Here is an 18,214-nt window from a genome sequence, read left to right as displayed (position 1 = left end):
TGTCTCTAAGAACTGAGGCCAGTTGAAATAACGTTTGAAGGCACCGAACAGAATAAACGTGTATGTCCTTCCTGCATCACAAACGACGACGACGTACTGAGGTTCGATGCACATCCACATCGCCAATAGGTCTGCTAAAACCAGGGTCCAGTTCTTATCTCTTTTATCCTGTTACACATAGTAATCGTTTCATGTTTTGTTTTACATTCGGTGTGTGAGAACCAGTTATGTAATCATCACCACTATTTAATTCCAGAGCACTTCCATCACCTGGGAGAGAAACTTAACTCTTAAACCTACAATCCACTGTTGCCAAGAACATTTTACATAGATGTACTGATTCATTACCTGACCTTTTTGTCTAGCCTACCGGTGTTCACCCATGTTAAATCGTAGATGTCTATGCTTCAATACCCCATGTATACACATCATGTTATGTTTATTCCTCAGTGGATGGACATTTTGGGATGCAGCCATTTACATGAGCAGTGCTGCAATTAATATGTAAAATTTTGTGTGAAGACATTTAACATGTGTATGCAACCCCATGCCCTGAATATAAGTATGTGCATCATGTGTACAGGTGTCCAAAGAGACCAGGTGTTGAATTCCCTGGAACTGAGGTTAAGTCAGGTGGTTGTGAGCCACCCTATGTGGGCACCTGGACCCTCTACACGTGAAACAAAACAGCCATATAGTGTGTTTGAGGCCAAAGAAAAGTGGACAACCTCAATGAGGACAGTGGTTAGTGCCACGTTCCACCATGCAGCTGTTATTTCTAGTCAGTGTTTCAGTTTTTGTAGTACTTCAGTCAAGTTTTAGCCCCCTTTAGGAGAAATTTGTGTATGAATGAGTATCACATGTGCACAGGTCCCTACACAGCAGAGAAGGCATCAAATCCCTAAGGGCTGAAGTGTTCAGCCACATGACTTGAGTGCTGGAAAACACAAGTCCTCTGCAAAAGGCAATAAACTATTAACTGTTAGTTGCCCCCGTGTTCATGTGCATCATGTACCCGACATGCTCAGAGGCCAGCAAATCCTTGGGAACCAAGGAGTTGTTGGTCAGAAATTGACTAGGTCCTCTGGCAGAGCAATTGTGCATGCACTAACCAGCTGAGCCATCTCCAGGTTTTTGACTGTCCGTCCTGACCTTGTCCTTGAGAGCTCTCTACCTTCAGCCTCCAAGGTGCCCACAATTAGTCTGTGCCAAGAGGGAGCTTGCCTGCTCTGGTGGCACGGCTGCTTGCCACTGGTAATGCAGTCATTTTCTACAGAAGAGATCACATACAACTGTCACTGAACTTAAGGTAGACATATGACACTGATGCCCAGTTTGGACCTTGGTTACACTGACCACAGCACAAACTATCTAGTTTCCCTTTATGGTAAAATTAAGACGGGTGGGCCTCACTGGTACCTCCCTCCTTGTCCCCAGACTTGACTCAGGTTAGTGTTGCACGTGAGCATGCTTGCTACCCCTTTGAAATGGTTGTGAACCCTGTGAGTCAAACTCAGGTCCATTTGATGTCCCACTCTGAGTGTTGCAGCCCCTTCTAACATTGGGTTTTCCCCTCTAAATTTGCTTATTGGAAGAAAAAAAAATGCAAGCTATCCCTTGCATTATTTTCCCTTGCACAGTTGCTGTCACTGCCCTCAGCCCAGATTCTAGCTCTTTCAACATGCCCTGCTTTGTAGTCAAATCTACCAAAAGCATCCTTTCCCCAGATTTATGGAGAATGCCAAGGATTTGCAATTGCTGTGCATAAGACCCCAGATCCTACCTGTACCTCCTCCAGGATGGAGTGTCCAGAGCGAGCTTTACTGTATTATTGACCTGACTTAAGACTGCCTCAGTGAGGTAAGACCATAGAAAAACCCTGTCTCGCAAAAAATCTGATTGTTCAAGCACAGCACTGGACCTGCCTAACCAACCCCACAGAAAAGTACCCTTCCTTCCAGGCTCTTCTGAGCCTGCACTGCCAAGACTTTGAATCAGTGCTTCCTAGATCCTACTACCAAGGCCAGACTGAACATCCCAAAAAACCCTTCCCTGCCCCCCCCTAAAAATACAACCAAGCCCATTGGTTATCAGATAGTCTTTTATTGAAATATTTTCTTGTTTCTTCTTAACTCTGTGGGGGAAAGGGAAAAATTGTCAATCACGATGGGGAATATATTTACCAATGCCCCTCTTAAAACACCAGGGTCAACAGAAGCCCAGCTTTCCCACCCTAACTGCTTTCCCCTAATGTAACAGGCAGTCACTCACAGCTGGGCACTCCACGGCACCACTGTTGATGTCATCTATGATGTCATGAGGGTGGCGGCCATCCACATTGCAGCCCACAGACTGTGCAGTACCGAGGATCTCCTTGATAGTTCCTACAGTAAGAATGGTGGTCTCAGCGGCAGGGGAAAGGGAATTCAAGAGTTCCATTGCAAGAACAGGAAAAAAACACTGCATCCAAATCCCGAACCTTCAACAGCAAAATGGAAGCCAGAGAAAAATAACTTGCTCTCACCAGAAAGCTCTCTGGCCAAAGACCGGTGTCTCATCTGTCGGGCAATGCTGACAATCTCATCAAAAGTGATGTTTCCACTGTGTTTAACTGCAGAAAGAAAACAGAAGAGCCTTTTAAAGCTCCTGCCCTAGCTTCTGAGACAAGATCACGGTTGACTTCACCTTTCTACGTGTTCCCATGCTTTCGGCACAGAGTCATCCACATGTAGGACAACCCCGTTTCCTAAAAGCTGGGGTTTACTGTCAGCTCACCACTGGATTGCACCAGCCAACAATACTGGTCAGGCGCAGTGGCGGGTGGCTAGGGCAGAACCAAGCCCTCACCAGTGGCCCTAACAGTTTTAGGAACAGATATTTTAGGGAAAAGATAAGCTTATATCCCTGAGGCCAAGGGCGAAATGTCACCCAACCCCGGGGCACTATTTATCTCTGTACCCAGAAGACAAGCAACAATGTCCTAATGTGGCCTGATTCCAACCCTAGGGTTCAGGAAATGGATCAATAAAGCCAGGAAGTAGCAGGCACTGGAGTGGATCAACTTACTGTTCTTCTGCTTCTTCCTGTCTCTTGGTGGCTCCTTGAGGGCTTTGATAATCAGGGCAGAGGCAGAGGGCACCACCTCAATCTGCAAAGAGACTTGAAATGAATACAGCCCAGGAAACATCCAATAACGCCACCACCAGACTCGTTGAAGGAACCAACAGCTCTGCAAGTACTTCCTGCTGGACCTGACCTCCAGAGTTGAAACTCTAGCATGGGGGAATTCATGCACCCTGGCACCCACCACCAATCTGCACAATGAACTTTTTTTTTGCCTTATAGTCTTCCCACAAAGATAAAATCATTCACCAGGACAGGGAGATCTTTACAAGACCCATGATTCCTGAGGGCTACCACCTTGACCCTCCCCCGACACTAAACGAAATAAATAAGTACCTGGGCCTGTCTGTTCTGGATGGTCAGTTTCACTGTAATCCTGAGACCTTTCCAGTCACCGGTAGCCTTAGCAATGTCATCACCAACTTTTTTCGGAGACTGTGGAAAAATTAGTTACCATGTGCCCAAAGTCGAAGCCAGAGCCTTCAAGCTCACTGCAAGCCAGGGCTCCATCCCTCCTCACAATTCCACACGAGCCTGGCCACAATGGCACCGCATCTTTCTTTCCTAAGACAACTCTGCAGTAAGGGCTAAGGAAGCAAAACACGACCCGCTGCAGTGGGGCACCCTCAGAGCTTTAAAGACTAGGCTGCCGTGTGTCACCCACGTGTGCGCCTTTAAAGGCGCACGGGCTAGCGGCGGGGATCCGAGAAAATCCGATGGCTGCCCCAACTGCGCCGTGGCACGAGCCGACGTGCACGTGACATCTTAGTTTCCCTTTAGGGGTCCCAAGTCCCAGCACCCACATACTGGCCCGCGACGAGCACATGGTGGTGCCCTCTTCTGACCCCCCCCCCCGGAACACACCACTTATGCAGGCAATCGGCATGCGCAACAGCGACTTACCAGACCCAGAGGACCGATCTTAGGGGCCAAGGCGGAGGTGGCGCCGACCTCGCCTCCGGTGCACCTCAAGTACACTGAGGAAAGAGCAGAATTAGGATCTCTGCGGAGCAGGCCGCAGGCCGCCCTGCGCGCTGCCGTCCGGCCGCAGACCTCCCGGGCCAGGCCTTACCCTAAGGCGCACAGGCTGCCAGAACGTCCGGACTCCCTCCCCTTACACACGAGGAAGCCAGGGCCCCAGGGAGACCCGCCAGGCCCGGGGACAGCACGCGGCGGAAAGGGCTCCACCGGCAGCCCGGGCGCGGCGAAGGCACGCACCCACTTTGATCTCGTTGGGGTCGAACTTGGGCGGCATGGTGGAGGCGGCTGGTGTCGGATGAACCCGGATTCGGGACGACCGAAGAAAGTTGCACCGTAGCCTCCTCCGAGCCGAAAGCGGAAAAGACGGAGGCTGCTCCGCCCACGCCGGATATAGGCAGGAAAAACTCAGCTCTCGCGAGAACTGCTGGCTCCACCTACTATCTGGGCGACACCCTAGACGCCATGTTTTTTGTGGGCAGGCGTCTGCGGCTGAGGACTGCAGAGCTGGGTGTATGGGTGAGCTCGGGGTTCGGAAAGGGTAACTGTTCGGAGCACCTTGCCTGGGCACAGACTAGAAGGGCTGGACCAGAGCTCCAGGTTCCTGATGTACTCCACGCTCCCTTCTCTTGAGGGTGACTCTGGAGTACCTGGTACCCCGCCCAGGGCCCCGCCCCTTCCCTAAGGGGTCTGCACCTGGCTTGCAGGACCCTGGTACCAATGCCACCCTAGTACCCTTCTAACCAGTTTACGGTATGTGCATGTTAGTTACAGGAACAAACTCTTCGGGTCTAATCACGACTCTCAATTCTGCAATTCCTTGGTTTCTAGAATCTCGAGACTTTGTCATCCTGAGTTGCATGTCTTTCTGAAATTTAGAGTTTCGGTCCTCACTTGCTATGTTTGAAGGAGACCCGACTCCAGCTCAGCTTTGGGGGGTGCCTATGGTTTGTTTCTGTGGCCAAGCCTTCAGAGTGACTGGCCTACCTTGAGGTCCACCCCAGAATCGGAACATCTGCGGAGGACCTCCCCATCCACAAAGCCAGGTTAGCCACTGGCCAGCCCCCACCAGGGAAGGGTGGGTGTGGCTCTTCCCAGCCAAGCTGGACCTTCGGGAAAGTTCTAACCAGAACTGAAAGATACCTGTTGAGAACGGTGAGGGAGGGGGACGTGGCTGAGAGATAGTCATTGAAGAGGAGGGTATTTGGAAATGTAGACGTGGAGGATACGGGTGAGGGAGTGCTAGTCACCAGTGAGCAGAAAAGGTAAGTCGCGGCCATCTGTAAGGGATGGAGGGAGCTGTTTCTGCGTCATTCCTCAGGAGTGCCTGAGCTGGCCCTGCAGGCCCTACAACCTCTCCTGACAGCCCACGCCCACGAATGGAGGAGACCTGAAACCTCTAAGGACCAAATGTGTCCTCAGCTGCAAAAGACTCCTCTAGCCCTCTTCTCCTTAGCAACTGTAATAGTCCTGAATCCATTTGTCGTGTGTGTGTGTGTGTGTGTGTGTGTGTGTGTGTGTGTGTGTGTGACCCTGTGGCAGAGTCTGTGGCATAGAACTACATACATGAAGTCACTGAGCCCCTCACAACCCAGCACTGGCAATATCACTCCATATTACAGATGAGGAGACAGGCTCTGACTGGTGACCCAAAGTGACACGGCTCATGTCTCAGGTGTCAAAGCCCAGGCTGTTAGTTACACACTCCTCCAGATGATGGCCTCCTCCTGTTGCTGGCTCTTATACAGCACTGGCAGTTGCAGATTCTGGGCCAGCTATGGGCAGCCAGCTTCTGAATTCAGGACAGAAAGATTAACTTGGCTAAGCTGGGAGGTCCAAGGAGCTATCCAAGTTGCCCGGCCTCAGATTTGAGAGGCAGGCGTTCCAGGCTGGTGTTTCTACAGTCTGGGTCACAGAACCAGATGACAGAACTTAATGAGCATCGGATCCTCCCCAGGGCTGGAACGGGAATCAAATAATAGCTGTAAGGGTGGTAAGGTACCTGAAGATTGCATTTTAATTTTTATTTAACTCATAGATCTCTTTAGTATCGATATAGTCAAGTTCCCCTAGTCATGGCTATCTCCACGGTCTTGGGTGGTGCCATTCTGACAGTTTCCAGAGCTAGAAGTGACTTACCAGCTGAATCTATCAAGAGTCTTCAGAGGTCGGATAGTGGTGGCGCACGCCTTTAATCCCAGCACTAGGGCAGCTGAGACAGAGGCAGGCGGATTTCTGAGTTCAAGGCCAGCCAGGGCTATACAGAGAAACCAAAAAAAAAAAAAAGAAAAAAGTCTTCAGAGGGCATCTTTGGAAGGCACCTGGGGGAATCTTCCATAAGGTGGGGAAATCGGGTTTAGCCCTGGGAAGGGGATGCCGACACCGCAGAGGGTCAGTGGGTCAGTAGGCCAGGCCCAGAGCACCTGGCGTGTTTATGTTCTTTCCACTCTAGTCCGTGTTTATTGCTTTGTCAATAAAACAAAATGTTGGGCACTGCCATGTGGGCTCGGGGCCCAGCCGGATGAGGCAGACAGCCCTGTCCATGTGGAACATGCAGTCTCACAGACCGCTGCTGCACCTCTGAGCTGCCTGTCTGCAGGTCGGATGCAGCGCAGGTCCCCAGATGTCGATCTGTCTCCCGTCATCCTCCAGGGTCAGAAGAGCTCACACCAGAGGATGCCCCTCTTCTTTCGGAAGCGGAAGCCCAGTGAGGAGGCTCGAAAACGCCTGGAGTACCAGATGTGTCTGGTAAGGCACAATGTATTGTCTCTGGCTCCCATGTTCCGCCTTGGCACCCCAAAATGTCTTCAGGGGTGTTGGCTCCGCCTTCCCGCCCCTGGGAGTGCCCTTCCTCACTGGATGAGTGCATGGCACTGCCTAATGGTTTCTTTCCCTGCTGGACCTCAGTCACTGGGCCACAGAAGGAGGCTGTGACTGTGGCCCCTTCCAGCTCCTTACATCTATAGGTTTTTTTTCTTATTTTCTCCATTCTACAAGTACCTGAATACTTTTTTAAGCCTTGAGAACTGGGTGTGGTGGCTTATACCTGTGATCCCGGCCTTTAGGAGGCTGAGGCAGGAAAATTGCCACTGGTCCAGTATTACGGAGGGCTGTATAGTGCATTCCAGGTCAGCCTGAGCTATAGAGATCCTCTCATGCAAAACCAGCCTCCGCTGCAGAAGGTATCACCGGAAGATGCAATGCTGCCTGTGCTTGGGCAGAACCTAAGGCAGCCTCTGAGGTAGAGCTAAAGAGCGAGAGTCCAGGAAGGTGACACACAACAGCAACTACAACAAACAAACCACTTCAAGGCTGAAAAACCACGGCCAGTTACCTACCACTCATCTTAAGAGCAAAACACTGTGAATGCTCACAGGATGAACGGAACTTTTGTGATCACACAGGAGTGGAAGACTTTTGGGGGGATAGGAGGTGGAGCTAGATTTCTCTCAGTCCTGACTGTCCTGGAACTTGCTCTGTAGACCAAGCTGGCCTCAAACTCAGATCCTCCTGCCTGTGCTTCCCAAGAGCTGGGACTACAGGCGTGTGCCACTACCACCTGGCTAAGATTTGACTTTTTTTGTTTTGTTTTGTTTTGGTTTTTGGTTTTTTTGGATTTGGTTTTTTCGAGACAGGGTTTCTCTGTATAGCCCTGGCTGTCCTGGAACTCATTCAGTAGACCAGGCTGGCCTCAAACTCAGAAATCCACCTGCCTCTGCCTTCCAGAGTGCTGGGATTACAGGCTTGCACCACCACCGCCTAGCTTTCTTTTTTTTTCCTTCAAGACAGGGTTTCTCTGTGTAGCCCAGGCTGTCCTGGAACTCACTCTATAGACCAGGCTGGCCTTGAACTCAGAAATCCGCCTGCCTCTGCCTCCCAAGTGCTGGGATTAAAGGCGTGCGCCACAAGATTTGACTTTTTCAAAGTCCTTCTCTTGAAGCTCTGCAGAGAGCTAATTCTTGGGAGACACAAGCAGGAGAACAGAAGTTGGAGGCCAGTTTTGTCTACATGATAAGACCCTGTCTCAAAAACATTTCATTTAAAAACCATCTTTTTCTCCTCAGGCAAAAGAAGCTGGGGCAGATGACATTCTTGACATCTCTAAGTGTGAGCTCTCCGAGGTAATCTGAGGATGATACAGGCTGTGAATTTAATCTCTCCTGTTTTCTTGGGTCCTGTATCCTGGGGTGAGGGTAGGGGGGACAGATGTGGAATGAGACTTTCAAAATGGCAAAAGTAGAAGACGTGCGGGTAGCTCCACCAGTGGAACGCTGCCCCGGTAAGCATGAGAACTTCCCTGGGGCTTGCTCGCCAACCATCCTAGCTGAATCAGTGATCTGTGTTTAGTGAGAGACTGTCTCAAAACGTAAGGTAGGGAGGAAGTCTCTCCTAGGAAGTGAAGACCTCACCTGTGTGCGAGTGTGCACACACAGGCGCATCCAGAAGCGCTGGAGGCAGAGGCGGGCAGGCAGATTTCTGAGTTCGAGGCCAGCCTGGTCTACAGTGTGAGTTCCAGGACAGCCAGGGCTACACAGAGAAACCCTGTCTTGAAAAGAAGAGAGAGAGAGATGTTCCTTATATCATGTTCTTTTCAAAAGAATTGAAATGATCTTTTGGCCTCAACATAACCTCCAAAAGTCAGGGCCTTCTTAAAAAGTGAGCCAGGTGGAGTGGGGCACACCTTTATTCCCAGCATTCCATTCGCAAGGCAGAGGTAGGGAGGAGTTTGAGGTCAGCCTGGGCTACATAGTAAAACCCCAGAGAAAGATAAGAAGGAAAACTCCGGACAGAACTCAGTGGTAGAGTTTACCATGCATGCAAGATGCCTGGTGGTCAGTCGCAGTGCTGTGGGGGGAGGGAAAAGATCCACAGATTCCTGAGGAGCTGGAAGAGCACATTCTCCACCTGTTGATGGTTCTGGTACCGCAGAGTAGGTAGGCTAGAGCAGCCTGGGCAGTGTCCTGCCAGCTGACTGGGAGAGGGCTGACCACACCCCCAGCTCACCTCCATAGCCCTCTCCTAGCTCAGCACTGCTCTCCAGTACAGTGATTTCCTGTCATTAGCCACCGCCCAACCCCAGCACCACAGAGAGAGAGGTGAGACACTGGTAGGTGACAAGGTACTGACTCTTTGTCTTTTCTTAGATTCCATTTGGGGCTTTTGCAACGTGCAAAGTTCTACAGAAAAAGGTGAGCAGAGACTTGTTCAGAAACTCACTTTCTGAATGTCTGCTTGGGGGACTCCGCATGGGACTTAGAGGGACCATCGTTCCATAGCCAACATCCTTCTCTCTGGCCCTGCCCCTGCCCCTGCCCCATCCAGCCTTCAGGAGAGGTTGTCACAGTTAGGAGAGCAGGCTCTGGGGCGGGACAGCTCCAGGCTCTGCCTTTCACTAGCTTTATGACTTAAGTAGTTTCCTACACACTCACACCTTTAAGTTTTATTTATTTTACATATGTAAGTACACTGCCGCTATCTTCGGACACAACAGAAGGCGGCATCAGATCCCATTACAGATGGTTGTGAGCCACCATGTGGGTGCTGGGAATTGAACTCAGGACCTCTGGAAGAGCAGTTAGTGCTCATAACCGCTGAGCCATCTCTCCAGCTTTTTTTTTTTATTAGCTTTTAGCATTTTACTTGTATGAGTATTTTGCTTGCATGTTTATCTGTACACATGTGTGTGGTGCCTGGGGAGCCCAGAGCCCATCAGATCTCTGGAACTAGAGTTAGAGATGGTCGTGGGTCGTGAGCCGACGTGTGGATGCTGGGAATCAAACCCGAATATTCTGGAACAAACCGGTTAGTGCTCTTAACTGCCAAGCCATCTTCAGCCTGCACCCCAATTCCTTCATCTGTAGAGTGAAGAAGACATTTATAGCTGTGTCTTGGTATTGTGTGAGTGTCCCTTGTCCCCCCACCCCCACCCCAGGCCAGTGCCATTAATTGAAGGGACTCAGTGGTTCTGGCTCTCCCTCCGTTAGAAGGAGAGGAAGATCACTCTAGGCGTCTCGTGCAGGTGGGTGCATGCACACCGCCAGACCTGGAAACGCGCTCCCTGCCAACAGTAGAGCGAAATTCTTACCGCTGAAACATCAGAGCAGGAGTTAACGTTTAACAAAAACAGCCATGGTTGACACAGGACCACGTGACAGCCTGGGCTAAACACTGTCCATCCAGTTAACTTATTAGTTGTCAGGGCTGCCCTTGAAGAAAGGCACTTCACTACTCTGGCTTCCATGAACCAGGAAAAGTGAAACTCCTGGTAGCGACCCTTCTCAGCGTCAGGATAGTTAGACCCCAGACTCCCTTCCACCCTGGGAATTTCAGCCACGGAGTCAGATTCAGAAGTGCCCATGGCTCTCGTCTGGTTGAGCAAAGGTTCAGGGAGCAGAGCGTGGCCTCCCTGTGCCCTGTGCCAAGCCCCTTACCTCGCCTTTAGCCTTCCTGCTGCTCTTCTGCAGCCTGACCTCCCCTCTCTCTCTCTCTCTCTCTCTCTCTCTCTCTCTCTCGTCTTTCCTCCCAGGTGTTGATTGTCCACACAAACCACCTCACCTCCCTGCTTCCCAAGTCCTGCAGCCTCTTGAGCCTCGCCACCATCAAGGTACCGGGCGTCCTCCAGGCATCGGGGACTGTGTTCTGTGGCAGCTGAGCCTCTGCACCCTCCCTGTGTGCTCTCTGCTAAAGTTTGCACCAGATGGCACCCGTAGAGTGCTCAGTGTGGTGTTTGAGCAGCGTGTTTCTAAGTACTAGGGTGTGTGTGGTTGGTAAAGAAACCAGCTCCGTTGCCTGCCCTCTGAGGTGTCCAGGTGGGCAGGCCAGGTCAGCAGAAGGGATGGACATGATGGCCCAAACAATAGGGAGTGGGAGGGGCATCCAGAGAGGGCAACTTGCCTCCTCAGTGACCTGCGTGGGCCCCCTCCTGCCCGTGGACCCATCCTGGACATGATAGAGTCATAATATAGTTACAAGGTCAGCCTTGGGTGGTTCTGTATGAAGGTGGAGCTGCTAAGAGTGGGTCCCACCCTAAGAGTAAAGACTGAAGGCACGCTCCTCCAGCACTCGCTCCGACAGGTGGGGTTGGGGTAGCTTTTGCTCCATGGTGATTCCTTTGTTTTAGAGGCAGTCTCACTGTGCAGTCCTGGCTGGCCTCGAACTGGCTATGCTCACTTCACCATGCCGATCACCCGCTCTGCCTCTGAGTCACCCCCCCCCCCCAGGCCATGCATAATGTTTATATTCAGTAAAAAGAGAATACTGAAGCCAGACTTGGTAGCACATACCTGCAATCCCGAGCACTAGCGAAGAGGCTTAGGCAAGAGAATTGATCTAGCCTGGGCTACATCGTAAGAGCCTCTCTGTAAACCCTAAAAGAAGACTACTGTGAGCCGGAGAACTGCTAGAACTGAGTGTGTTGGCCCATCCCCTTGTCCCAGCAGAGGCGGGCAGATCCCTGAGTTCAGGGCCAGCCAGGACTACTTACTGAGACCTTGTCTCAAAAAAAAAAAAAAAAGGAGGTGGGCAGGGCTAGAGAGATAGCTCATTGGTTAAGGGCACTGACTGCTCTTCCAGAAGTCTTGAGTTCAATTCCCAGCAACCACATGGTGGCTCACAACCATCTGTAATGGGGTCCAATGCTCTCTTCTGGTTGTGTCTGAAGGTAGCAACAGTGCACTCACAATGATAAATAAATAAATAAATAAATAGAGTTGGGCATGGTGGTGCACACCTTTAATCCCAGCACTCAGAGGCTGGTGGATCTCAGAGTTTGAGGCCTGATATACAGGGTGAGCTCCAGGACAGCCAGAGCTATGTAGAAAGCCTGTCTCAAAACACAAACAAACAATGAATTTGTATGAAAAGATTATGAGCAGTGGTGGTGCACACCTTTAATCCCAGCACTTGGGAGGCAGAGGCAGGCGGATCTCTGACTATGAGGCCAGCCCAGTCTACAGAGTGAATTCCAGGACAGCCAGGGATACACAGAGAAACCCTGTCTCAAAAATCAAAAAACAAACAAAAAGATTACGAGATAGGGTGCTGACTGGTGCTGGAGGAAGGGGGCATCACAAAACCAGGGTATGAGGTGGCCTTATCCCCGTCAGCTGCTCTGGGATTTGGGGGCCTGACAGACGTGTTTGTTCTGTAGGTTCTGGATCTCCATGACAACCAGCTGACAGCCCTCCCTGATGACATGGGGCAGCTGACAGTCCTGCAGGTAAGGCTGCAGGGCACAGACTGTGTAACGAGGAGGGTGCTGTCGGCTGCAGGGTGGGGGTGGGGTGGGGGGTGTCCTGGCGTCGGTGCTGCCTGGCAGTGAGAATCTTCCAGGACTCAGCTTGTACTCCTCAGTATTTCATGGCTTCATAGCTTTAGCTTTTCCCCATAAAAACAAATACCCAGTGGGCCTCTGTCTTAAAGACAGGTTCCAGGGATTGTAGAGATGGCTGGTGGTTACGGACACTGGCTACTCTTACACAGGACCCTGGTTGGGTTCCTGAGATTACCTGGGAGCTCACAGCCATCTCTTAACTCCAGTTTCAAATGATCTAATGCCCTCTTCTGGCCTCTTCAGGTACTGCACACAGAAGGTGCACTTATATGTAGGCAATACACTCATACATATAAAATAAAAATAAAATTTTAAATATTTTCTTGAAAGGACAAGATCTGTACACTCCAGGCTCCCTGATACTTTGTAGCTGCTTCTGCCCTGTCCGAGTGATTGAATTGGGGCTAGCCCTGAGCTAGACCTCCCCACTGCACAACAGTAGAAACCATACCACAGTCCTTATACCTTTCTCCCTCCACGTTGGTTCATGCAATTCCTAGGCATCCTGCATATGTTGAGCCCTCACGTAGGAGTGTGACCAAGGGCTTGGACACGTGACTTAACCTCAGTTTTCATTTCCCTCTTGGGACTGCTAGAAGAAACACGGGCTTGTATATCCAGTCCCCGATGGAGCAGGCCTGACCGTGCAGATGCCGCTGTCGTCCCATGGAGGGCTCATGTCCCTGTTGTCTCTCTTAGGTATTGAATGTGGAAAGGAATCAACTCACGCAGCTCCCTCGCTCTATTGGGAACCTGCTGCAGCTCCAGACCCTCAATGTGAAAGGTGAGGACACCAAGCCCCGTTCACGCCTTCCTCAGGCAGCTCTAGAGTCAGGCCACTGAGTGTGAGGGCGATGCTGCAGGCCAGACTGACCTCCTGCTAGATAGATCAGTCTGTCTCCATGGCAACCAGAAGCAGTATGTCTATAAAGAGTTCCATGACCCTCAGAATCAGAGACTTGTAGGGCAGAAGACAGGCCATCGTAGCGATGGGTTAGCTAAGTGATGGGAACGGAGTGTGGAGATGAGCAGGTCAGAAGGAGGTGCCGCTGCAGTGGCTCCTGGTAGCGCGGGACACTGACTGATGCTGGGCCCATGACTGCCAGACAGGCAGAGGATGGGGCTTGCCCCACTAACATGAGGAAAGTGGGCTCAGAGCAGTGGCTTCCTCAGGAACTGCCACCCACAGTGAGGTAGCGACTAGCCGAGGTGCCAGGGTATGTTCTCATCTTCCAAAGAGGACCTGCCTCGCTGGCCAAGCTCCTCCCCGTTCTCTTCCTGCCCCTGGCCTCTCTGCTCGGTGCCAGCTCATCCCGTGACTGATGGCAGACAGCGGTGCTGTATTAGAGGAAAGGCCCCAGGAGGGCAGGCCAGGTGTCCCAAGACACTCAGCTACTAAGCAGGGGCAGCCTCCCAGCCCACATCCTCTGGGCGGCAGGAGGCTCTGGAGCGCTGAGTTTGCATCCGGGTCTCTGCAGACAACAAGCTGAAGCAGCTTCCTGACACCCTGGGGGAGCTGCGGAGCCTGCGTACCCTCGACATCAGTGAAAACAACATTCAGAGGCTTCCCCAGATGCTGGCACATGTGCGGACCCTGGAGGTGAGGCTGGGGCATTCTCTCCGGTGCTACTCACTAGAGCTGCCCTCTCTTCCTGAGTGCCTTGTCCCAGAGACTCATGTGGAGCTAACAGAGAGACCGCCATGTGAACGCTTGTCATGTGGTAACTTTGTTTCAGTCATGGAGGTGGGAGGGCTTAAGTCCAAAGTGAAGGAGACCAGGTGAATCCAGAAGGGCCCCTTCTATGTCCCACCCTGTGGCCTTCAAGCCAGACTTTAAAGAGGAATGAGCTTTGGGACCTGGCCACGGAAATGGGCGCATCCTGTGGCAAGAACAGGGCAAAAGGAGTCAGGAAGTACGCATAGAATGGGCTGGGACAGGAAGTGATGGGGCCAGAAATTACTATGCCTGGAGTTCGGAAAGCTGGAAGAGAGGGCTGGGGTTGGGCAGGGGAAATGTGGAGATGTGGGCTTCAGTGTGACCAGATAGAAATAGCATCTCATCAGAGCACAGGGGGGTAGGGTGAATATATCCTTGGACTCCATATGAATCATCTCAGGGTGACACAGCTGACCGCCCCTCAGCAGGCAGCTCGCTGAAAAGAACTCTATGTCCTCACAACCTGGATGAGGGTCCAGATCCCAGTGTCAGCAGGGCAGCTCCTCTCCAGGCCCTCTGCAGGTGGGCTGTGTCCATTCGCTGGTTCCACACGTCTGCGTCTAATTAGCTCTTTCTTAAAGGACACCAGTCTGATCAGGTTAGGGTGCAGCCTGGCTGTAAATGAGGTGACGTTCTGGAGGGCCTAGGACTTCAGCATATAAAGCAGACATACAGTTCAGCCCACCACAGGGTGCACTAGGTGGCCCGCTCAGGGACAGCTCTCAGCCGTGACACAGGCTTGCTGCTCTCCTGGCACTCTTGTGTGTTTGTTGAGACAAAGTGTCATGTAGCCCAGGCTGGCCTTGAATCTACTGTGTAGCTAAGGACAGTCTTGAACTTTTGATCTTCCTGCCTCCACCTCCAGAGTGCTGAGATTACAGATGTGCACCAACACAGATGTGCACCAACACACCGACTTTGTGTGGTACTAGGGGTTAAACCCAGGGCTTCACTTGTGCTAGACAAGCATCAGCCAACCCAGCCACCTCCCCAGCCTCGACAGCACTGTGTGAGCCTGGGCTAGCCCTCACAGAACCCCTGTGAGGCGCATCCTCTTAGACTTCGCCAATGAAGAAACTAGGGCACAGTTTATTGGACTTCTCAGGGGCCACACTAGGTGGTCACAGATGGTACTGAACAAGCTTATGGTTGTCATCTCTGTAAAGCTTAGTATCTGGACAGGGACTTGTCTGTCACAGTGGTGACAACCTGACTGAGCATTCCAGCCCTCCCTCCCCCTTCTTTTGGTGAGTCACCTCTGTCATGCCAGCCTGAAGAGCAGCAGTGTCTGGGGAACTGGCAGGCGAGCAGAAACAGCACATCTGTGTGGTGCCCATCTCAAGGTGGTAAAGTGTGGTGTGCTCAGTCAGTGTCTTCCTCTGCCCTCAGGAGAATGTTCTGTGCTGACGGAAGGTTCTCCTGACTGTGTGCCCTAATTCAGTGGCTGTGTAGGACCTCCTTTTGGGGAGACCCCCACTCCATTCTCGGGATAGCGTACACCCAAGGAAATGCGAGAGACCGACTTGATGCAAACGCATGAGGCAGTTTATTATCAGAGTTCCGGGCCAACGCGTATCTCGCACAGGAGACAGAGGAGTCGACCCTGAGGCTCAAAAGTTAGGGGTTTATATAGGAAAAGTCAGGGGGGGTTGGCGCGGTTACACGTGATTTGCTGATTCAAACATTGGCGGGGGATTCTGGCGCACAGGGTGGGTTTTTTGGCATACATGCAGATCAGGCTGTCAGCAATATAAGAGGGCGGTTTATTTTTGTTAGCAGGAAGGTCACTTTGACATTAGTAAACTGCATCCAAGGGACAGGAGACAGGAGACTCCAGTACAGATAGTGTCTGACCCATAGGAGTTTTCCCAGGCATGCCCCTTCTTTTATGGCCGGTCTGTTTGTGGAATGGCTCAACCACAACCTTGCTTCAAGCTTGTCCGCCGTGCCCGGGCTCTAAGTCTGCTTGCTGCCTCAACTATGGATTCTGAAAAGTCACAACTCCCTTCAGCCGTTAGCCACATACAACTCTGGAGCATTTGAAATATGCCTGGTTTGACCAAAGAACTAAATGTGGTACTGAATCTCTATTGAGTCATAGGTAAAGGTCACAGGTGCTTTGCAGTTGTTGCGTGTGTTTGTGTCGCTCAGAGCATGTCCCTGGTCCCAAAGCTATTGGGTCTGAGATACTAAGAGCCCTAGGGGACTGGGGATGTGGCTCAGTGGGGAGCACTTGATAGCGTGCTTGAACCCCAGCACTTCGACAGCAGAAGCTCAGGTGGGGCTCATTTCCCAGCCCTGCCTTTAAAAACCTCTTAGGAGCCTCTTGGCCCCTTGGGCAGACCTTTTCTCAGGGCGAGAACATGGGCGTTGTTAATGGCCACATTGTGTGCCAACTCCGTCCAGTGCTGTCCCGTTACTACAATGCGTTGTGTCAAATAAGAGATGCTGTGTGTGTGAGACACTCAGCTACAGCCCAGCACACCCAAGTAACCTGTTTAGGATACACAGCAGATGGTGCTGGGGCTTAAAGAAAGACCGGGTGTGTCTCAAGAGACAGAATCCATGGCTACTCCTCCCCGCAGGTAATAGAAATGCTGTCATCAGCTGTCACCCGCACCATCAGTGAGGTGGTGGCACATGCCTTTAATCCCAGCACTTGGGAGGCAGAGGCAGGCAGATTTCTGAGTTCGAGGCCAGTCTGGTCTACAGAGTGAGTTCCAGGACAGCCAGGGCTACACAGAGAAACCCTGTCTCGAAAAAACACAGAAAGGAAGGAAGGAAGGAAGGAAGGAAGGAAGGAAGGAAGGAAGGAAGGAAGGAAGGAAGAAAGGAAGAAAGGAAGGAAGAAAAGAAAGAAAGAAAGAAAGAAAGAAAGAAAGAAAGAAAGAAAGAAAGAAAGAAAGAAAGAAAGAAATGCTGTCATCTGTGCTAGTGGCTACCAAGCCAACATGTGGCTTATATAGCCAAGGTGACCCTAACTAATTAAAACTGAAATGAGGGCTGCTTGTCACAGGGCACACCTGTAATCATGGCACTTGGGAGGCAGAGGCAGGAGGACCACAAGTTCAATGCATCCTGAACCACAGAACAAGATCTTGTCTTAAGGGAGAAATAAAGGGTGATGTGGGGCAGTGCCTTAGTGGGGAGAATGCTTGTAAAGGGCCTGCACTCGGTCCCTAGAGTCAGTCCTGTAAAAGCCTGCAATCCCAGCCCGCGGGAGGCAGACACAGGTGGGTCCCTGGGCCTCACTAGCCAGCTAACCAAGCTCCAGGCCAGTGAGAAACCTAATGAACACACTCAGGGTTCTCCCCTGGCCCTCCACACATGCACATGTGTGCATGCACACACAACTCAAGAAATGTAAATGGCCACCTGTGACTTGCAGCCACCATACTGGGCAGTGTGTCCCAGAGTCCACATAGCAATTACCACACTTTACTAATGATAACAAGTGTCGCCCAGGTGGGGTTAATGCTCTTTAAACCTGGCCTTCTCTGCTCCCTGGGTGCTCCCTGGGTGCTCCTGCTCGGCAGGGGAGACAGTAAGCTCCCAAGTAAATAACCAGGTGACCTTCAACTGCACTGTAAAGAAGGGGTTCCCTGTGTCCACAGACGCTGAGCCTCGACGCCTCGGCAATGGTCTACCCCCCACCAGAGGTGTGTGGAGCTGGCACTGCGGCCGTGCAGCAGTTCCTCTGCAAAGGTAAAGGCAGGCCACCCCCGGTGGCCTTCTCCTGCCACCAGGCTGGGAACAGCAAAGACCAGCAGGTCCAGACGGCTTGGCTGGAGGCCAGGGTGCAGTGAGGGAAACAGGTACAATGAACCATCTCAGGAACGTGAGCACCCAGGCTGGGCTTAGGAGAGCAGAGTCAGGCGTAGGCTCAGGTCAGGGCCGGGGAAGGCCTGTGTGAAAGCAGCAGACGCCTGAGGGCCTGGAAAGGAGGCTGTGTTTCTGGCTCGGAGGCCAGTTTGAAGGAGCCCGGAGGAGAAGGAGAGTGTGATAGAGAGAGGGCCAGTGTAGCCGGGGTGCTGGAGGCCATGGAGCAAAACTGGGGGGGGGGG

The 18,214-nt window shown here is 51.8% G+C and overlaps 2 protein-coding genes and 1 non-coding gene across 6 annotated transcripts in view; 1 reads left to right on the top strand and 2 right to left on the bottom strand.

The window, feature by feature from the left end:
* Nucleotides 1–2,083: 2,083 nt before the first annotated feature.
* Rpl12 (ribosomal protein L12) lies at nt 2,084–4,479 on the bottom strand. Its single transcript, XM_052182222.1, has 7 exons — nt 4,342–4,479; nt 4,027–4,100; nt 3,460–3,558; nt 3,067–3,148; nt 2,525–2,611; nt 2,272–2,384; nt 2,084–2,134 (listed from the first exon to the last, which is right to left on the bottom strand). The coding sequence occupies exons 1-7, from the start codon at nt 4,376–4,378 to the stop codon at nt 2,129–2,131; spliced, it is 498 nt and encodes a 165-aa protein (XP_052038182.1). The 5' UTR covers nt 4,379–4,479; the 3' UTR covers nt 2,084–2,128.
* Nucleotides 2,692–2,821, bottom strand: LOC127686519 (small nucleolar RNA SNORA65). The gene has a single exon (XR_007978142.1). It is a non-coding gene; the product is annotated as a small nucleolar RNA SNORA65 (small nucleolar RNA).
* Nucleotides 4,480–4,543: 64 nt separating the features above from the next.
* The window catches only part of Lrsam1 (leucine rich repeat and sterile alpha motif containing 1), a 36,952-nt gene continuing 23,281 nt past the window's right edge, over nt 4,544–18,214 (top strand). The window contains exons 1-10 of one of the 4 annotated variants that reach the window (XM_052182220.1): nt 4,544–4,620; nt 4,933–5,147; nt 6,754–6,849; nt 8,166–8,222; nt 9,246–9,290; nt 10,628–10,705; nt 12,251–12,319; nt 13,133–13,217; nt 13,912–14,033; nt 17,765–17,855. In XM_052182220.1, coding sequence (XP_052038180.1) covers nt 6,778–6,849; nt 8,166–8,222; nt 9,246–9,290; nt 10,628–10,705; nt 12,251–12,319; nt 13,133–13,217; nt 13,912–14,033; nt 17,765–17,855 — 619 coding nt within the window. In that variant the 5' untranslated portion in view covers nt 4,544–4,620; nt 4,933–5,147; nt 6,754–6,777. The other 3 variants (XM_052182218.1, XM_052182219.1, XM_052182221.1) reach the window with 3 other exon arrangements.

Source organism: Apodemus sylvaticus, chromosome 5, assembly GCF_947179515.1.
Source record: "Apodemus sylvaticus chromosome 5, mApoSyl1.1, whole genome shotgun sequence".
In the NCBI taxonomy this organism is placed as follows: Eukaryota; Metazoa; Chordata; class Mammalia; order Rodentia; family Muridae; genus Apodemus; species Apodemus sylvaticus.
This window is presented reverse-complemented; position numbering and strand designations above follow the sequence as displayed.